General features: G+C 37.4%; 1 protein-coding gene across 6 annotated transcripts in view; it reads right to left on the reverse strand.

The window, feature by feature from the left end:
- The window catches only part of SMARCAD1 (SWI/SNF-related, matrix-associated actin-dependent regulator of chromatin, subfamily a, containing DEAD/H box 1), a 91,779-nt gene that overhangs the window by 47,919 nt on the left and 25,117 nt on the right, over positions 1 to 18,743 (reverse strand). For all 6 annotated transcript variants that reach the window (XM_064285535.1, XM_064285534.1, XM_064285537.1 and 3 more), the window contains 3 exons: positions 17,217 to 17,385; positions 13,807 to 13,873; positions 9,746 to 9,846 (listed from right to left, as the gene is read on the reverse strand). In XM_064285535.1, the coding sequence (XP_064141605.1) occupies positions 9,746 to 9,846; positions 13,807 to 13,873; positions 17,217 to 17,385 (337 nt within the window). The remainder of the gene's footprint in view (positions 1 to 9,745; positions 9,847 to 13,806; positions 13,874 to 17,216; positions 17,386 to 18,743) is intronic.

Raw genomic sequence — 18,743 nt, forward strand, 5'->3', positions numbered from 1 at the left:
CCCAAACTCATCGAGTATCCAGACAGGGTTAGGGAATGGAGGAAAAGGGTACAGGAAACGGAAACAATTGTTTCAAAAACAGAAATAAAAATTGTGACTTAAAGTAGTAACACAGTTAAAGGCAGGTCACCTTAGGATAGAAAAAAACTGTCAGTATTATCTGTGGGAAAGGGGGAATGAAATGAAGGGAGGAAAAGACAAGCTATTACGAAACAAGGTTTCAAAAATAGAAGAAAGGTGTGGGTTAGATTTGGTAAAGGAACACTGCACCTTACTGGTAAGAATAAAAGCTCTGGAAGAGAAAAACATAGGAAATATGCAAGAAAACCTTAATATCCCTAGTTGACTGAGGGGATTTACTAATTAAAAATTGCCAAGCACCAGACGGTGCTAAGCTAAAGATGAAAGTCTGACCCGGCGTAGACTTGGGTAACACAAACTGAAAAAAAGATAAAAATACAAGTATCCAACACAGGGTGTTGGGAAGGCAAGAAAGACAAGAATAATGGGGAAAGATTATACATTATTAGTGATCTAGTTCACTATGGCAGATTTATTCCTTTTTGCCCTCCGAATCTTGGAACACTGAGTCTGTTTTTTACTCCCCAGGCAAGAGAGTAAGAAAAACCTTTTCTGGTAGATCTGACCAATCCAAGAAGTCCTAAAGATATGCCAGCAAAAAAAAAAAAAAAAAAAAAAGATATGCCTGCAGAGATCTTCCAGTGGCTAGATGGCCCAGGAAAAGAAAAAATAACACATTCAGAAATAAGATACTAAAATCATGAAACAAGAATAGGGTAATATAAAAGATAAAATATTTAAAGACAACCTAAAGAATGGGAGAAAATATTGGCAAATCATAAAGCTGATAAGGTTCTAGTGTCCTGAGTACATAAAGCACTCTTACAACTCAACAGAAAGATAGGCAATCCAAATGAAAAATGGGACAAAGAACTTAAATAGACGTGTCTCCAATGAAGACATACGAATGGTCAACGAGCACATAAAAAGATGTTCAACACCATTAGTCATTAACCAAAAAACCAAACCTGTTGCTCTCAAGTTGATTCCAACTCATAACTATCCTATAGGCAGAGTAGAACCACCCCAAGGAGTGGCTGGTGGATTTGAACTGCCAACCTTTTGGTTAGCAGCCAACCTCTTAACCACTGAGCCACCAGGACTCCTCCTTAGTCATTAGGGAAATGAAAATCAAAATCACAATGAGTTACCACTTTACACCTACTAGGATGGCTTAAAAAAATGGAAAATAACAAGTGCTGGTTAAAGATGTAGGGAAACTGAAATGCTTGTATATTGCTGGTGGGATGGTAAAACGGTGTGGTTGCTATGGAAAACAGTTCGGCAGCTCTCAAAAAGTTAAACACAGGATTACCATATGACCCAGTAATTCCACTCCTGTGTATAAACCCAAAATAAGTGACAACAGGTACTCTAAGAAATACTCGCACATGAATATTCATAACAGCACTTTTCACAATAGCCAAAAGGTAGAAATGACCCAAATGTCCATTAAGAGATGAACAAGTAGAAAAAATCGTGGTATACAGATAAAATGGAATATTATTCAACCAAAGAAATGAAATACTGACATTTGCTCCAACGTGGATGAACCTCAAAAACATGTTAAGTGAAATAAGCCAGAAGCAAAAGGTCACATACTGTATGAAATATCCAGAATTTCACATATACATAAAATATCCACAATAGATAAATCCATAGAAACAGAAAGCAGATTGCTGGTTACCAGGTGCCAGAGGCAGAGTATAGACAATGACTGCTTTATGGGTATGGGATTTTATTACTTGGTGATGAAAACGTTTTGAAACTAAATAGAGTGGTGGTTGCACAACACTGTTACATACTAAATGCCACTGAAACAGTCAGTTTAGATAATTAATTTGTTATGTGAATTTCACCTCAAAAAAAAAAAGATAAAATATTTGTAAAACAGTGTACAGATTTTGGAAATCAAGTATGTAATAGCACAAATGAAATATCCAATATATGGTGTGCCTTTCATTTGCTCTTGGATCCCACTCTTCCGCCCACTCTGCTAATCCCTGGTAACCAAACATATCCGTGTGGTTCAGTAGTTTACAGAAGCCAGGCAATAAAAGGAGTTTGGGCCCAAATCTGACTCAGTAAGCCCAGGAAAAATCAACCCAGTGGTTATTCTCCAGTTCCAAAATACATAGTTGGAAGAGATAGATTTGGCACTAGCATAACTCCATATTCGCTTCCTGACCCATGCAGTAAGGGGTCACTATTGTAGAAAATATCAAAGTCCCTAAAACTGCTCCAATCAATCAAAATAATAAAGCAGCAGTAACAGCAGCAATACTATATTCCTGAAGGTACTGCAGATATTGGCACCATCATCCCATCCCAAGGCAACGCACCTCATGGCCTATACAAAAGCTGGATGAGTCCTGGAGAATATGACAGTTTTGCACAGTCCACAGAACATTAAAGATATCAGGATGACTGGAATTGCTAACACAAATTAGTGGGTATTTCAGATGGCCTAATGAAGATACATGCATGCCAAAGCACAGGAAATAACCACTCCCCAAATCTAGCGCCTGCCATTTTCATGACTTTTATGGAAGCCCAGTTTGCAGCATGTTGCAAAATCTGCTCTGTAAAAAATAACTAAATGGCTGCACCCTGCCTGCCTCTAAGAAAAAGATACAACACTTGATAGGCCTCTTTGGATAATGGAGGGAAGGTATACATTACATGTGTGCTGCTCTGACCCTTTACCAAGTAGCCCTTAAGACTGTCAGTTATGAACAGGGCCTGTAGCCCGTTCAGGGTGCAGTACAAGGAGCTCTGCCACTTGTGCCACATGACCAACAGATGCATGATTCACAGAGAATCTGTGGCAAGTAATATGCCGTATGATGTCTCTGGCAAGCCCCAATAGGGAAATCACAGCAGGGACCCGTGTGGTTTCAGAGCAAGGTCATATTCTCATCTGGTAACTACAGCTATAACATGACATAACATACATACTTCAAAAAACTACCATGCTATGAAAGACAAGAAAATAAAAACCACAGTGTCTGAGAAAAATTATGCTAGCGGCACAGTACTAAAAAATGCTCTCAGTGACATATAAAAACAGCAGCACAGTTTTACACAAATTAAATGGTTATGAAACACATAGTACTACAATAAATATGGCACAATAAATATGACCTTAAGTTTGCTTGTAGATGTGGGCACTGAAAGGGCTATAGTTCGTAAGTTACTGTGAAATGGTGGAAGGAACGTATCTTAGTTATCTAGTGCTACTGTAACAAAGATACCACAAGTGGATGGTTTTAGCAAACAGAAATTTATCCTCTCACAGTTTAGGAGGCTTAAAGTCTGAGTTCAGGGTGCTAGCTCTAGTGGAAGGCTTTCTCTGTCGGCTCCGAGGGAAGGCCCTCGTCTCTTTTCAGTATCTGTGGGCCCAGCATTCCTTGGAGATCTCCATGTACCATGGGCATCAAACTTTCCGAGTCTAGGGGGTTCTCACCTCTGGCACCCTCGATCTAAAGGACGTGCTCTGCTCCCAGTTCTGCTTTCCTGGTGGTAATCAAGTCCCTCCCCTCTCTGCTCACTTCTCTCTTCTTTTATCCTTTGTAAGATAAAAGGTGTGACTCCAGCAAGGGTGTGACCTGATTAAGGGTGATGACTTAAGGGTGGTGACTTGAATCACACCCTCTTGTAAGGCTGTGACTCAAGATACATCCCACACTGATCCCGCCTCATTAACATATAAAACCTGTTGCCATTGAGTCGATTCTGACTCATGATGACCCAATAACATATAGAGGTTAGGATTTGTAACATCACAAAATGAGGGATGTCATGGATTGAAATGTGTCCCCCCAAAATATCTGTTAACTTGGCTAGGTCATGATTCCCTTGTATGACTGTGGGATTGTCTACCATTTTATCTTCTGATGTGATTTCCCTAAATGTTATAAATCCTATCGTTATGACATAATAGGATTGATTAGTGGCAGTTATTTTTTTTTTTATATTGATGAGAGCTATAAAATTGGGTAGTGTCTTAAGCCAATTTCTTTTGATATAGAAAAGTGAGAAGTGAGCAGAGAGATGTGAGGACCTATATCACCAAGAAAACAGCACCAGGAGCAGCACGTGTCTTTTGGACCTGAGGTTCCTGCACTGAGATGTTCCCAGACCAAGGGAAGACTGATGATAAGGACCTTCCTCCACAGTCGACAAGGACAGAAAGCATTCCCCTGGAGCTGGCACCCTGAATTCGGACTTCTAGCCTACTGGACTGTGAGAGAATAAACTCCTCTTTATTAAAGCCATCCACTTGTATTTCTGTTATAGCAGGAGTAGGTGATTCAGACAGAGGACAATTATATTACAAAATGGAGGGCAACCACACAATACTGGGAATCATGGCCTAGCCAAGTTGACATATATTTTTGGGGGACACAATTCAATCCATGACAAGACAGTGATTCCTGAAAATAGATAGAAAGCTGTAATACCAAATACAAAAGGGTGTGGCTCGAGGTTTATATTGGCTTAAAATATAAACCCAATTTCAGCTGCTTTGCTAGTCTCCTCTTTTCATACTCAAGCTGCCTGTGTGGTTCCAAATTCATGCATGATTATTCTATATGTTTAGCAATAAAGGCATTATCTTCAAGCTAGTACAACTGTTTTTCAATAACACCTAAGACATCTAATAACTTGATGTGTTATGCTGTCACAATGTAGCATTTTGGGTTTTCATCATCTGCACATAATGGCCACCGGTAACAAGCTGTTTCAAGTATTCTATAGTTAGATCATCAGGATGAGACCCTAGCTCTTCAGCATCTCCTTTTCTACCTCAAATCCAACCTGTTATTCTAGATCAACACAGCTTGCTTTGATTTTTTTCAAGTTTCTCTGAAGGATCAAATATTTCAAAATTAGTCAATTTCAGGAGAATTTTCTACCACATATAATGCAAGCACTCTTTTATCATTCCAGGCTTCTACAGTGGTATCAATGATTACTCTAGTATTAAATCTTTTCCAAAATTCTATAACCATTTCTGCATTCTCACCTTCAATAACAGCAATTAACATCTTAAATGTGCACCATGTAAGTCATAAATACTGTTATCACATCTTTATCAATGAACCGTATAGATTTTTTTTCAAGCAAAAAGGCAAAATTGATATTTGCATTGCGTTTGTATAGACTGATGTACTGTAAGAATTCTAAAAGCTAAGGTTCTTTTTTGCTTTGTTTTGCTTATTTATTTATTTTTGTGATAATCCTCTCTAAAAGGGAAGAACTCAATAAAAGTATCAGTGCAGATCTGGACAGTCATCTATTCTTTTCTGCTATGCCCATAGTGAACTCCAAGGCTGAATTTAACAAGTTCTTCCAAAACACTCAGTTTGGTGAGTGTTAAACCACTAACGGACTCAGCCTCAAGTCTCCACCCGGCACGAGTGCTAAACACCAGTTATGCTACCTTTCAGAGCCTTAAATCCTGGAACGTGATTTCTGTCTTTGAGAAGTACGTCCTTTGAGGCATACATTCATAACACTTACTGTTTCATCAAAATTGAAAATCTGATCTAGTATATACAACCGCTTTCTTCAATTTATTTCTGTATCACTGCTGGAAAATTCTTTCGCAGCTTTCTCATCTACACTCAGGAAGGCTTTGGAGATTTTAGCAGTATCTGAAACCACTACACCTGCCACTACAGCACTAAAAGAAGCCACTTCTGCAGGATATTTCTGTTTAAGGTCTTCTAATACAGGTTCAAAGAGGTGAGAAAGGCTGTTCCAGATTTTCTCACTATTTGGTCTTTAATCCATATGCTCAACATCTTCCCTTTTCTTCTGTTTCTTCAGGCCTTGCTCTGATTTCACAGCACTGTGCTGTTCTAGCCATATGCTTTCTTTCCATGGTGTTGTCTCTGATGGTTCACAATGTACATTCCTTTATGCCTGTTGCTCAGGGTATCACATGGTCTCATTTAAAACCTCAATACTTAAAACTTTCCTTTTGCATGCACTGTTTTTTTTTTTTTTTTTTTTTTTGGTGCTTTAGGTGGAAGTTTACAGCTCAATTTCTCATACAAAAATTCTAACACATATTGTTATGTGACACACTTACAATCCCCACAATGTGACAGTACACCCCGCCTTTCCATTTCAGGTTTCCTGTGTATATCCAACCAGTTCCTGTCCCTTTCTGTGTTCTCATCCTGCCTCTGGACAGGAGCTGCCCATTTGGTTTCATGTATCTATTTGCTTAAACTAAGAACCACACTCTTCATGAGTGCTTATTTTATGTTTTATAGTCCAGTCTACTCTTTGTCTGAAGACTGGTTTTGGGAATGGTTTTAGTTCTGGGTTAACAGAGCCCAGGCGCCATGGCTTCAAGGGTTCCTCTAGTCTGGGTCGGGCCATTAAGTCTGGTCTGTTTACTAGAATTGGAGTTCTGCACACTTTTCTCCTGCTCCCCTAGGGACTGTTTTGTTCCCTGTAAGGGCGGTCAATGGTAGTGGCTGGGTACCATCCAGTTCTTCTGGTCTCAGGCTGATGGAGTATCTGGTTTGTGTGGCCCTTTTGTCTCTTAGACTAATATTTTCTTTGTGTCTTTGGTGTTCTTCATTCTTCTTTGCTCCAGATGGGTTGGGACCAATTCGTGTGTCTTAGCCACTTGCTAGCTTTTAAGACCCCAGATGCCACTCACCAAAGTAGAATGCAGAACATTTTCTCAATAAAATTTGTTATGCCAATTGACCTACATGCCCACTGAAACCATGGTCCCCGACCCCAGTCTCTGCTTTCTGTCCCTTGAAGTGTTTGAGTTTGAGAAACTTCTTAGCTTTTGGCTTAGTCCAGTGGTGCTGAGTTCCCGTGTATTGTGTGTTGTCCTTCCCTTCACCTAAGATGATTCTTGTCAACTATCTAGTGAATACCCCTCTCCTGCCCTCCCCACCCTCGTATCCACCAAAGAACGTTTTCTTCTGCATTTAAACCTTTTCTTGAGTTCTTATAATAGTGGTCTCATACAATATTTGTCCTTTTGTGACTGGCTAATTTCACTCAGCATAATGCCTTCCAGATTCATCCAAGTTGTGAGATGTTTTACGGATTCATCATAGTTCTTTATTGCTGCGTAGTATCCCACTGGGTGTATATAACATAATTTGTTTATCCATTCATCCATTGACGGGTACCTAGGTTTTTTGCATCATTGCTTGGCATTTTTCAACCAGGATGCTTAGATATATTTATGATGGTGAATGAGTATTTTTTTGAAATAGAGAAGTTCACAAATGTGAAAGCATAACAAAACACAACACTGTAGGATAATACACATGGAGCAATAAGGTAGTCAGATGTTTGAGATGTGTGTATTTTGTGTATTCCTTTGGGTTCAGTTTAGCTGGGTGCCATTTTCTGTGTTCACCTAGAGTTTCTCACAGACAAAATTACACACATGCAGGCAAATTAGGGTTGTTCTCTATTAATTGAACTGGAACACATTCATAATTTTAAAAGAAGTGTTATAATAGAACTGACTATTCCCTTTTTGAAAACAGTTACTGGCTTTGATAGTGTGTCCTGTTAGAAAAAGAACCGCTGACCATGGGACATCAAGCATCCATAAGACTTGAACTGCTATGTGATCTGCGTATCTAATCAACCAAGCCTACAGCTGATCACACAGCAGCAAACCATCATCAAGCAGACATGGTGTACCTGAGATTAGACTTGAACATGTTCAGGAAGAACAAATAAGCTATGCATGCAGGTGGTTCAGGCTCCTATGATACCTATTCCTGCTTTATTGCTGCTCCTTCTCCAACCAATATCTACAACAGCACTATGGGAATTCTTTATGATCAGCTAAAGGGGAGATCTTGAACCTGATTTATAAAGGGTTTTTGCATAAATGCTAGAACCAGCCAAAAGTAAATTGCTATTTGCAATTTTGGACAGTACATTTTGTTGACTATTTTGTGTGGAAAAAGATGGCCCAGAGGTACAGATCAACATAATTATCATGAACAGTGGATAAAAAGAACAAGATCGGAAAATCAACTGCCAGAAGTCTGAGGAGATGTACAGTGTTGAACATCTCAGAATGAAAATAGAAGATGAGGATAACAGTTTTCAACGTGAATGTTCAGCAAAGCACATCTATAACAGATGAGATTTGAAATAATTCAGTGGATAATTTATTCTGTGAAAATCAGTAAGACTGTAGCCACCTGGGTGCTTACTCGGTGGACCCATGTACAAAGTGGCCATGGCAAAAGGGATAGAGGCCGTGCATGGTGATGAACAAGGTGAAAATGTCCTACACCAAGATTTATCTAGTTATCACCATTGATGCATACCCAACCTGCCAAGAGCAGAGGTCAAGAGTGAGTCCCCAACATACCACCATTCTTTGGGAGGTTCAGTCAACTTTCTGGACCACTTTCATTGTGAAAGAGACAGTAAGGTATCTACTCCGAGTGTGAGTTTGCCTTCCCTATCTACCTGCTTCTAGTAACACCACCATACACAGATTACGAAAACTTTATTCACAGCCATAGTACATTGTTACACAACAACGCTTTTGACCAGGGAGCTAACTTCACTGGAGGAAAGGGCATTAGTGGATTCATGCTCATGGAGCTCACTTATCTCACCATTTGCCCCAGGACCTAAAAGCAGATGGCTTACAGAAGAGCGGAATAGCTTACTGAAAATTCAGCATGTGAGTCTGCAGGTAACACCTGACTAAACTAAACCGCTGTTCAGCAGAAGTACATATGTAATGTACATACTCTGAATCAACAACTGATGTATGATGCCACTTCTTCTGGAGCCATTATGCATGGATCTGGAAACTAAACTGTGGGCCTAGTGCCTGACACTACAGCTGCCCTTCACACCTAAAATCTCACTCACAGAATTTTTACTTTCCATCAGTATCAGTTCCCAAGGGAAGAATGTTTCCATCAGATGAAATAATAACTGTTCCATTAAATTAGGGTAGAAACTGCCAGCTGGTTATTCTGGGCATCTTATGCCACTAAATCACAGGCAAAAAAAAAAAAAAAAAAAGAGGTTACTGTGCTAATTGGGGTAACTGCTTCTGATTGTGATTACCAAAACGAAATTGTGCCCTTGTTAATGTAGACAGGGAAGGTTATATTTGAAAATGAGTGATTCTCTGGGATGCCTCCTAGTAATTCCATTTATAAAGCTGAAGTTAAGGGAAAGCTAGAGCAATGCAATAAAGGCAAAATCACTATTATTTTTAGATATGGAGGTAAATATCTTAAGAGTCATCTAGAAGAGTTATAGCATTTGCCTCTGTGAAGTAGAAAATGGTGGTGAGAGGGCAGCTAATTTTTAGGCGTTGTACAGCTATATGTATGCATAACCTTTATGAAATACAATTTAATTTAAAATATTATACTTTTCCCAAAAGTTACTTTACCACACCACTACAGTACCTTTAAAAAATTAACTTTATAACTTGGAGATGTGCAATTAATCCTGGATAAATTTAAAAATAGCAAAGTCACAAATTAAATGTAAGCACAAAATCCCTGAGTTAGCTGTGAAAAGGAAAAAAATATTATGTGGATTTTCAGGTCTAGTTATTCAGACTCAACACACTCTTTGCTTAAGCAGCTAATTTTGGTACTTCAATTCAAATGTAACTTACGTTATCTAGCCTTTTCTTTTTGGTAGATTGATCATCATTAAATTCATCATCCTCATATGGCTCTGAAGAAGAAGATGCTTTTCTTTTCCTGGGTCCACCACCTTTAAAAACAAAAGCACACTCAGACTTCGCACAAAAATAGTAACAATCAACTTAATGTAAAACAAAGGTAAAAATCTTATTATAATGAATACATTGTAGGCAGTTCTCTTGACTTCAGGCCTAGTGTTCTTTCTCCCTTGTAGTATGTATACTTGGTAAGTATCAGCTGAAATTGAAGGAAAAGTGAGTAGAGACACTTCTCAGTCTTTTAAAAATAGAAATCACTGCAACACTGTATTTCTAAACCACATTATTTAATGCTACAAACATACTTCTAAATTGACTAGTAATTCTAAAGAGTAATATGGGGGGGGGACATTCTAGCCAATGACAGCATTTGGCAGTGAAAACAATTGAGCTCATCAGTGCAGATCACCTCAATAGCATCACTGATACCAATAATCATTACGTATGTACAGGGTTTTCAGGTATGTACAAGCTTTGTACAAAGCTTTTATTAGTGGCTTCATTTACTTTTCACGAAGTAGGTAGTGCCTTCATTTTACAAATGAGGAACTGAAATACAGAGAGCTTAGTGGTGCAGTAGTTTAGTGCTCGGCTGTTAACCAAAAGGTCAGCAGTTCAAATCCACCAGCTACTCCTTGGAAACCCTATGGAACAGATCTATTCTGTTCTATAGGGTCGCTATGAGTTGGAATCAACTCAATGACAATGGGTTTTTTAAATTATTACTCTTAACCTAAAAACAAGAGAGCCTAACAGTAACAAGAAATCTGCATATTCTAGAATGAAACAGAAAAAAATCTACATGATCTTAAGAAACCATGTTACACCAATCCTTCCCTCACCCCCCCAAAAATGAATACCTGCCGTGGCTGCTTGGGAAACCCTGGTGTGTAGTGGCTAAGTGCTACAGCTGCTAACCCAAGCGTCGGCAGTTCAAATCCGCCAGGCGCTCCTTGGAAACTCTACGGGGCAGTTCTACTCTGCCCTATAGGGTTGCTATGAGTTGGAATCGACTTGACGGCACTGGGTTTGGTTTGGTTTGGCTGTGGCTGCTTATGTACAACCGAACACTTATGGGATTTGGTTTCCAGGTTTAGGGTTATGGTTTCATGGGACATTCCAGTTAACTGGCCTAATAATCTGTTTAAGGCTTCTGTTCTACCTCCCAGTTCCTTGCTAGTGCCTGGAGTCTTAAAAGCTTGCAAGAGGCTCATGGCAAAACAATTGGTCTCTATTCGCCTGGAGAAACAAGAATAGGAGGAGGAAATGGGATGTGTGGCTAATTGTTTCCATGAACAATTGCTTCCTTTGCTATGAGACCAAAAGAACTGGACTATGCCCAGCTACCATTATTGAACATTTTCATCAAAGACACTACTAGAAGCAGCAGGATAAAAAGGGGAAAATGCAGAACAGAATTTCCTATTCTCGTGGAATCCAGCATTCCTGGAGGCATGGCAGCTGGATGAACCCCTGAAACTACTGCCCTGAGATAATGTTTAAAATTTAAACCAATAATATCCCTTGAAGTCTTCAGTAGTTTATTTTAGCTTAACAAGTAAAGAATGTTTGCCTTGAGCACTATGCTCTTTTAAGATCTATCTATATATGATCAAACTGACAACAGCAACTTGAAAGATTACATAAGAAATTTAGGAGGCAGTGAGTTTATGTTAACGCAGGAGGAAAACCCCAGAAAAGGAAGGTGAGGATGGTGCATAACTCAAAGAATGTAATCTATATTACTAAATTGTACAAGTAGAAACTGCTGAACTGGCAAACCTTCTGCTGTGCATATTCCCAACAATAACAAAAATATTTCTTTAAAAAAGCCATGTTATATACATACTTCACATATATTTCTTAAACACTTTCCCTTTCGGGGAGCCTGGTGGCGCAGTGGTTAAGAGCTCAGCTGCTAACCAAAAGGTCGGCAATTCAAATCTACCAGCTACTCCTTGGAAACCCTATGGGGCAGGTTCTACTCTGTCCTATAGGGTCGCTATGAGTAGGAACTGACTAGATGGAAATGCGCTTCGTTTTTTTTTTTCCCCACTTTCAGAGAGCAAATTACTTAGACACATTGCTGTGCTAATATGAAAGCACTTGCTAAAGCTAAAAAAAGGTTCATGATTTCAACACTTATTATATCAGTACCCCAATTATGAAGGAACCCTGGCGGCACACGGGTTAAGTGCTTAGCTACTAACCGCAATGTCAGAGGTTTGAACTCACCAGCAGCTTCACAGGATTAAAAAAAAAGACTTGGTAATCTGCTCCCATAAAGATTACAGCCTAGGAAACCCCATGGGGTAGTTTTGTTGTGTCCTATAGGTTCGCCATGAGTGGGAATAGACTTGATGACACATAACAAACAACCACCCTAATTATGCACTTAGAATAAAATTTGTAGAAATATAATATTCAAAACACATACGTACACAACAGCTTTATAAATTTAAGCTTAAAAATTTCATAACATGGCTACTACATAAAAGTGGTGCCATTAACATTTGCAAATACAGTACCTGTATAATTATCAGTATCAATACTTATTTTTTCTCCAGATCTGTTTCATAAAGTAAATAAGCATTCTACATACGCTAACAATTTACAGCATCCACTTTAAAAAGGGGGAAATACAACCACTGCTGTCCACTGCCACCCACAGATTTGTTGGGGTTAGGTAAGGATTGTTAATAATATTCTGTTTGAAAAAAGCAACAAACTAGATGATTTATGCCAAGTCAAGTAGACATATTTTTTTCTTAAAAAGAATTAAAGCTTTGTTTTTGTCAGCGTTAAACATCTGCTTATACATCCTTTTCTGTTAACATTATGGCACCAAATTTTCACACGGATGTAACATGTATACACGGTTAAAAATCTGCAATTAATGAGTAAACATGGGAGAAAATGCAAAACCAAAATCGTAGTATATAAGCTTACATAAGCGCACACAACACTCAGCTATCCACATCTAAATCTATTCTGCTTATAGTCACCAATATTAAGCTTATAGAAGAGAACAAGTTAACATCCTAAGTAGCACGTCTAAACTATCAATTTAATGAATTTTCATCCCTTATTGGGAGCACGCACTATCAATTTCAGGGTAAAAAACACATAAGTTAGGGCTGCACCTTACACACTAGATAAAAAGAAACTCCATCTAAACTTACTATTAAATAAAACCGTGATACTCAAAGACCATAAACAGAGCAGCAGAAAAAAATGAAAAGATGTTTAACCTTGTTAATAATTAAAGACAGGCAAAATAAAACAAAAAAAACTATTTTCAGATCATCAAAGATTTAAAAAAGTAGTAAATGGCCAGTCCTAGCAAGGCCATGAGCAGTCATATTTAAACATTATGAATTACTTACTGTCTTTCTATATTTATATCTCAAAATTTTAAATGTAAACATCTTTTCGTCCAGCAATTGCTTTTCTATGATTTTTTTCCATGGAACTGATAAGAAAATATTTGCTTGGGTATACATACAAAAATTTTATCAAAAAGTCAAAATGTTCATGAACAAGGTTTTAAAAAATTAGGATACACCCATAAAATGCCATTGTCATAAAGAATCAGGTAAATTTAAAAAAATAAAATGACATGAGAGAAGATGTTTAATATAAAAAACAAAACGATTACACAACAGCAGGGAAACAGGATCACTGTCACACAAAAGTTTTGCCTACAGGTATATCGTATTTTCACAAATAATGAGCCCACGTAAATAACGCGTCCGACACAGCTCAGCTGCTATTATGTTTTTTTCTGGAAAAAAAATCAACTTAAATGACCTGGTCCCCAAATAGCTACATGACCTCAGGTAAGTAAATTAATCTTCTTAAGCTTTACTTTCTTCATCTAAAATAATTCAAAGGTTCCTGTAAAAATTCATGAATGTGCTTGGGAAATCGTACAGCAATACTGAAAATATTATTATATAAATGAACATGGTTTGAGACTAAGTCAGGCATACCTGCATCACCAAACATCAGCAAGGCAGCAGCAATTGCTCCATCCATGGTGCTTGTTGATTCAATCAACTATCAATGAGAAAAGATTGTTTTAAAAATAACACTTTAAGAATTGTCTTACTAAGTTATTCAGATATTTAAGAACAAATAATATTAAATACGTACAAGGTGAGTGAAATCTGTGTATGCAGAGGGTAGGAAAACACTTGTGTAATAGTTTAAATCCTAAAATAAAATTTCAGAAAACCTGATTTATCTAAAATTTATCTAAGCATATTAAAATGTATGAGATGTGCTCATCACTTGTATAAAGAAAAATTGAAAACATAATAAAACATATACGGTATATTCAAGGTTTCTGTTGTTAATTATAAGGCTTTTACACTGAAGCCTTAGAAACTTGTATGTCCAGACACTGTGTATGTCCACAAGAGACAGAGACAGAAAGACACAAAGACAAGACACAGAGAGACAGTAAGGGAAGCTGACATTTATATTCCTATTTGGGGGTGGGGGGGGCACAATTCTGCTCTCATTTTTTATTTAATACTTCTCAAGAGGAGAGTTTTTTCAAGAATATAGTCATAGATTACTTACATAATTTTCAATATATTGTTTTTATATTGTCTGTAAGCATTTCAGACCTCAGAAAAAACTAAACATCCCATACTTTTCTGTTTCTAGTTTCCCATATTTCCAATGAGTTACTCATTTTAAAAAGATCTTACTTTTTAAAAGTTATTTCTGTATTAAATAAATAGCCTCATCAGTAAACGGTACTCGTAAACAAGGCTAAATGGCAAATGTTTTATTATGTGCATTTTACCACAATTAAAAAAAGTTTCAAATCAAATATGAGAGTGCTCTCATCTATGCTACTTTTCAAAATCCTAGATCCTCAGATGTCCTATAATCGCCTCTCATTTTTCAAAATACCACATTCTCATCAAGCCTAGGACTAAATTTATATTTCACAACTTCTTGAATTCTTTTCTATGGGTCCAAAAATCTTCATAAACTAATTTGTAAATGTTACTTTAAAATCCCCTGAACTGATGGGGATCACTTGAAATACAGATTATTTCAAGAAGGTGTTTTACTTTGAAGTAAACGATATGCTAAATTCTCACAATTACAGATACCGGTTAATGAAACATTCAGAAAAATTCTGTGTATCAATTCTATTTTCCCACTGAAATTAAAAATTAGAGAAGAACATTTCCAGAGAAAGAAAAATGCTAATGAACTAATATGAAAACCTGGCAAGCAAGGTAAAGCTTTTCAATGAGACCTGTTCTTTCATGATGAATATTTTGTTACTCCACCATGTTTATTCTTTGGCAGCTCTTTTCTTACTACCGTATTCTAACACTGGGAGTAAATACTTGTGGCCACATTTCTTTTTCTTCGTGGAGAAAAAAAAAAAAAAATCACATCAGCAAGCAAGTAACACTGCTGGCAGGGGAAAACGTAGACTCAATATATCACTGTAGTTTTATTTCACTAATAGTAAGATTCCCAAAAATTATTTTGGAAAAAAAAATGTCAATTCATATTAGAAAATAACATAGAAAAATGGGAGTAACTTAATCTACACTTTAGAGTTCAAACTCTAAGCCCCAAGACCACCTCTGGTTCACAGGTATGTTGTTTGGCTTGAACGGTGTTTTTGTTTTTTATTCTTTAGTTACCATTACAAGGAATGAATAGATGCCACAACACAGATGAACATTGAAATCTTATACTAAGCGAAAGAAGCCAGTCACAAAAGATCACATATTGTGTGATCCCATTAAATGAAATGTCCAAAACAGTCACATCTATAAACACAGAATGTAGATCAGTGATTGCCTAAGGCTAAGAGAGGAGCCCTGGTGGCACAATGCTAACCAAAAGGTGAGTGGTTTGAACCCATTACCAGCTCTAGAGTAGAAAGATGTGGCAGTCTGCTTCCGTAGAAACCCTGTGGGCAGTTCTACTCTATTGTATATGGTCACTATGAGTCAGAATAGACTCAATGGCAATGAGGTTTTTTTGGGGGGGGGGGAGCGAGAGGGAGGGAAATGCGTTTCAAGGCTTCTTTTTGAGATAACGAAGACATTCTAAAGTTAGATTATGGTGATGGTTGCACAACTTTGTAAATATACTCAACATATTGAATTATTATCTTTGGACGGGTGATCTTTATGGTATGTAAATTATATTGCAATAACAAAACCAAACCTGTTGCTGTTGAGTAGATTCTGACTCACAGGGACACTATAGGACAGGGTAGAACTGCCTCACAGAGTTTCCAAGACTGTAAATCTTTACGGACGAAGACTGCCACATCTTTCTCCCATGAAGTAGCTGGTAAGTTTCAACTGCAGATATTTCAGTTAGCAGCTGAGCGCTTAACCACTGCACCACCAGGAATCATGCAGCAATAAAACTGTTAAATAAACTGGTTACAAACATTAAATAAAAATCCAGCTTTTCAATTCATTTGAAAATCTGAATATCTGGTAACAAGTTAAACAACCCACATGGCTACATCCAGCTAGAGCTGACCAGCAACCACTCCTTTTAGAAAGGGCTATGTTATGTACTACCCTATGTCAGTGTCACCACTTCAAAGTTACCTGTCTAACCCATGCAGATATGCTTAACTCTTAAACCTCAGATTGGGGTGGGGGCTGACAGGGCATGGATTGTTGCTGTTGGGGCTTGTTGCTGGCGTTGATAAATACAAGGTGAAAAAAACTAAACCTGCAAATTAAATTACTCCCTTAAGATCATTCAAATAATAAGTAGCAGACCTAGGGGTGAACTATTATTCTTCACAGATTTATTCTCTATCTAAAATTTAATTGAAAAGTCAGTTTTTACTTGCTCTTACAACAAGAATCACCTATTATAAATCAAACATTACATATTCCAACTATAGTAGCTTATTTCGTTTCTGTAGTTAAACTGACGTTTCTCAGCAAGACTGTCATCGGCAGGATATTTTCATCTGTTTATTATGCAGGACCTTCTCAGTATTTAAGGTCTTTTAGTATCCCTGGCCCCAAGGTACTAAATGCCAACAGTGACCACTTGTTACTATGGAGGAAAAAAGCTCTCTGACATTTCCAAGTGTTTCCAGTGGACGCTGCAGGGCTCCTCATTTCAGAACCACTCAAGTACACACAAACAAACCTCACAAACTGGTATGAGCTACTGAAGCTCAAATTATTATATCATTTACAGGTGGATAAATTAATGAGTTAAGATTCTCACCAAGTTAATCTCTGGCATTTACCTTTTTATTACATAATAGTTAATAATTATCTTCAAATATAATACAGCTTTAGAAAAATGACAATCCACTAACCATAGCACTGGATACATCAGTACAACCACTATAGTCAATCACCATAAAGGGTATAACCTTAAGTAAATCGTTGTCACTTCTCTGCGGAAAAAGTTCCTTCAAGGTCTGAAGTTTAGCATCTTTAAGGTCTTCCAATTCCGAAAGGGCTTCCAATTCTGAGATATCATTCTTTCTACCTGCCATGGTAGGATGGCCTTGGGAATCTTCATCTTCAGATGGCTCAGAACTAAAATATTTCCAGAACAAAAACCCGACATTATAAATGTACTACTGTTACTAATACTCTCTGTATATGCAGCACATATAATACAGAAAATCTCTAGCTCCTTTCAATATTAAATGTAATCTACACTCGTTAAAAGGGTAAAAGAACTTTCTTCATTTCTGTATGGTTATGTATATAAATCTACATTCCCAAAGTCAGCATGCTTTACAAATATCTCAAATTATGTGGACTTGGACAGAACAGGGCAGCCAGGGGAATTACCTGTCATTTATTTTGTTAAGATCACTACACATTTATTGCATACCCACCTTCTTCTCTTACGCTTCTTTCACCTATGCTCTGCATATCAAAGAGTGTATAATGTAGCTCCTGAGAAATTATGAAGCGTACAGTGATAACCTACATTGATACAAAGTAAAACAATTTTCATAGCCTACCTAAGTGATAGGGATCTAAATATTAAAATTGGAATAGTTCAATTCAATATCAGAATCTCTGCCAGGGATGAAACATTTCCTCAGCAAACAGAGAGCATTTATTTTCTAACAACTAACTATAAATCTCATTTACTTTATATGTTTATCCTATATAAAAGAACAAACTTTGTATCAAATTTTACTCATTTATTCCCCTAACAACAACAAAAATCTCATTTTGAAAATTTGGTTTTCTAACATGGTAGATTCTGGAAGTCAGAACTAGAACTGTACAATAAGAAGTTATAAAGATTACAAAAAGAAAGGAAGGTGGGAAGACAGTTACGTATATTCCTAGAATACAGACTGCGATGCAGCTAGACCTATTTCTGAACAACTCTAACTCTTGGACATACCCACAATCTGCTGAAACAGCTTTTCTATATCCATTCATGTAAGTTTGGTCGTGCCCTTTAGGGTACTGGTTATGCCTAAGACCTGAAAACATTTAAAAGCAGATTCCCCAAAATCAGAAATACATATTTTAACAAGCTCCTAGGTGACTTCTTGAACCTTGCTCTGAGAAACTGCTCTAACGTAACAAAGTAAAAATGAGTATCTCCTTTTTTCACTGTGTTCATTCTTCAAATATTTGAAGACAATTACATGCGTCTCCCCTCCCAATACACGAGACTTCCCGTTCCTGATGCACTCATCTCTGAAATCTTACCCTACACTTCACTACTCTTAGTTCACCAAAGAAATTAAAGTATTCAGGTTAGAATCCCTTATAATCCCTGCTCTGGATAACCACTTTCAAAAGTCTTTCTAGCTGTCACAACCTTAACCCAGTGATCAGTCTTAGGAACTTTTATCAAAGGACAAACTTGACATACTTCTTGATGTAATAAGTGCTTCCTGATACAATATGTTGACCATGAA

The sequence above is a fragment of the Loxodonta africana genome, chromosome 5 (genome assembly GCF_030014295.1).
Source record: "Loxodonta africana isolate mLoxAfr1 chromosome 5, mLoxAfr1.hap2, whole genome shotgun sequence".
Lineage (NCBI taxonomy): Eukaryota > Metazoa > Chordata > Mammalia > Proboscidea > Elephantidae > Loxodonta > Loxodonta africana.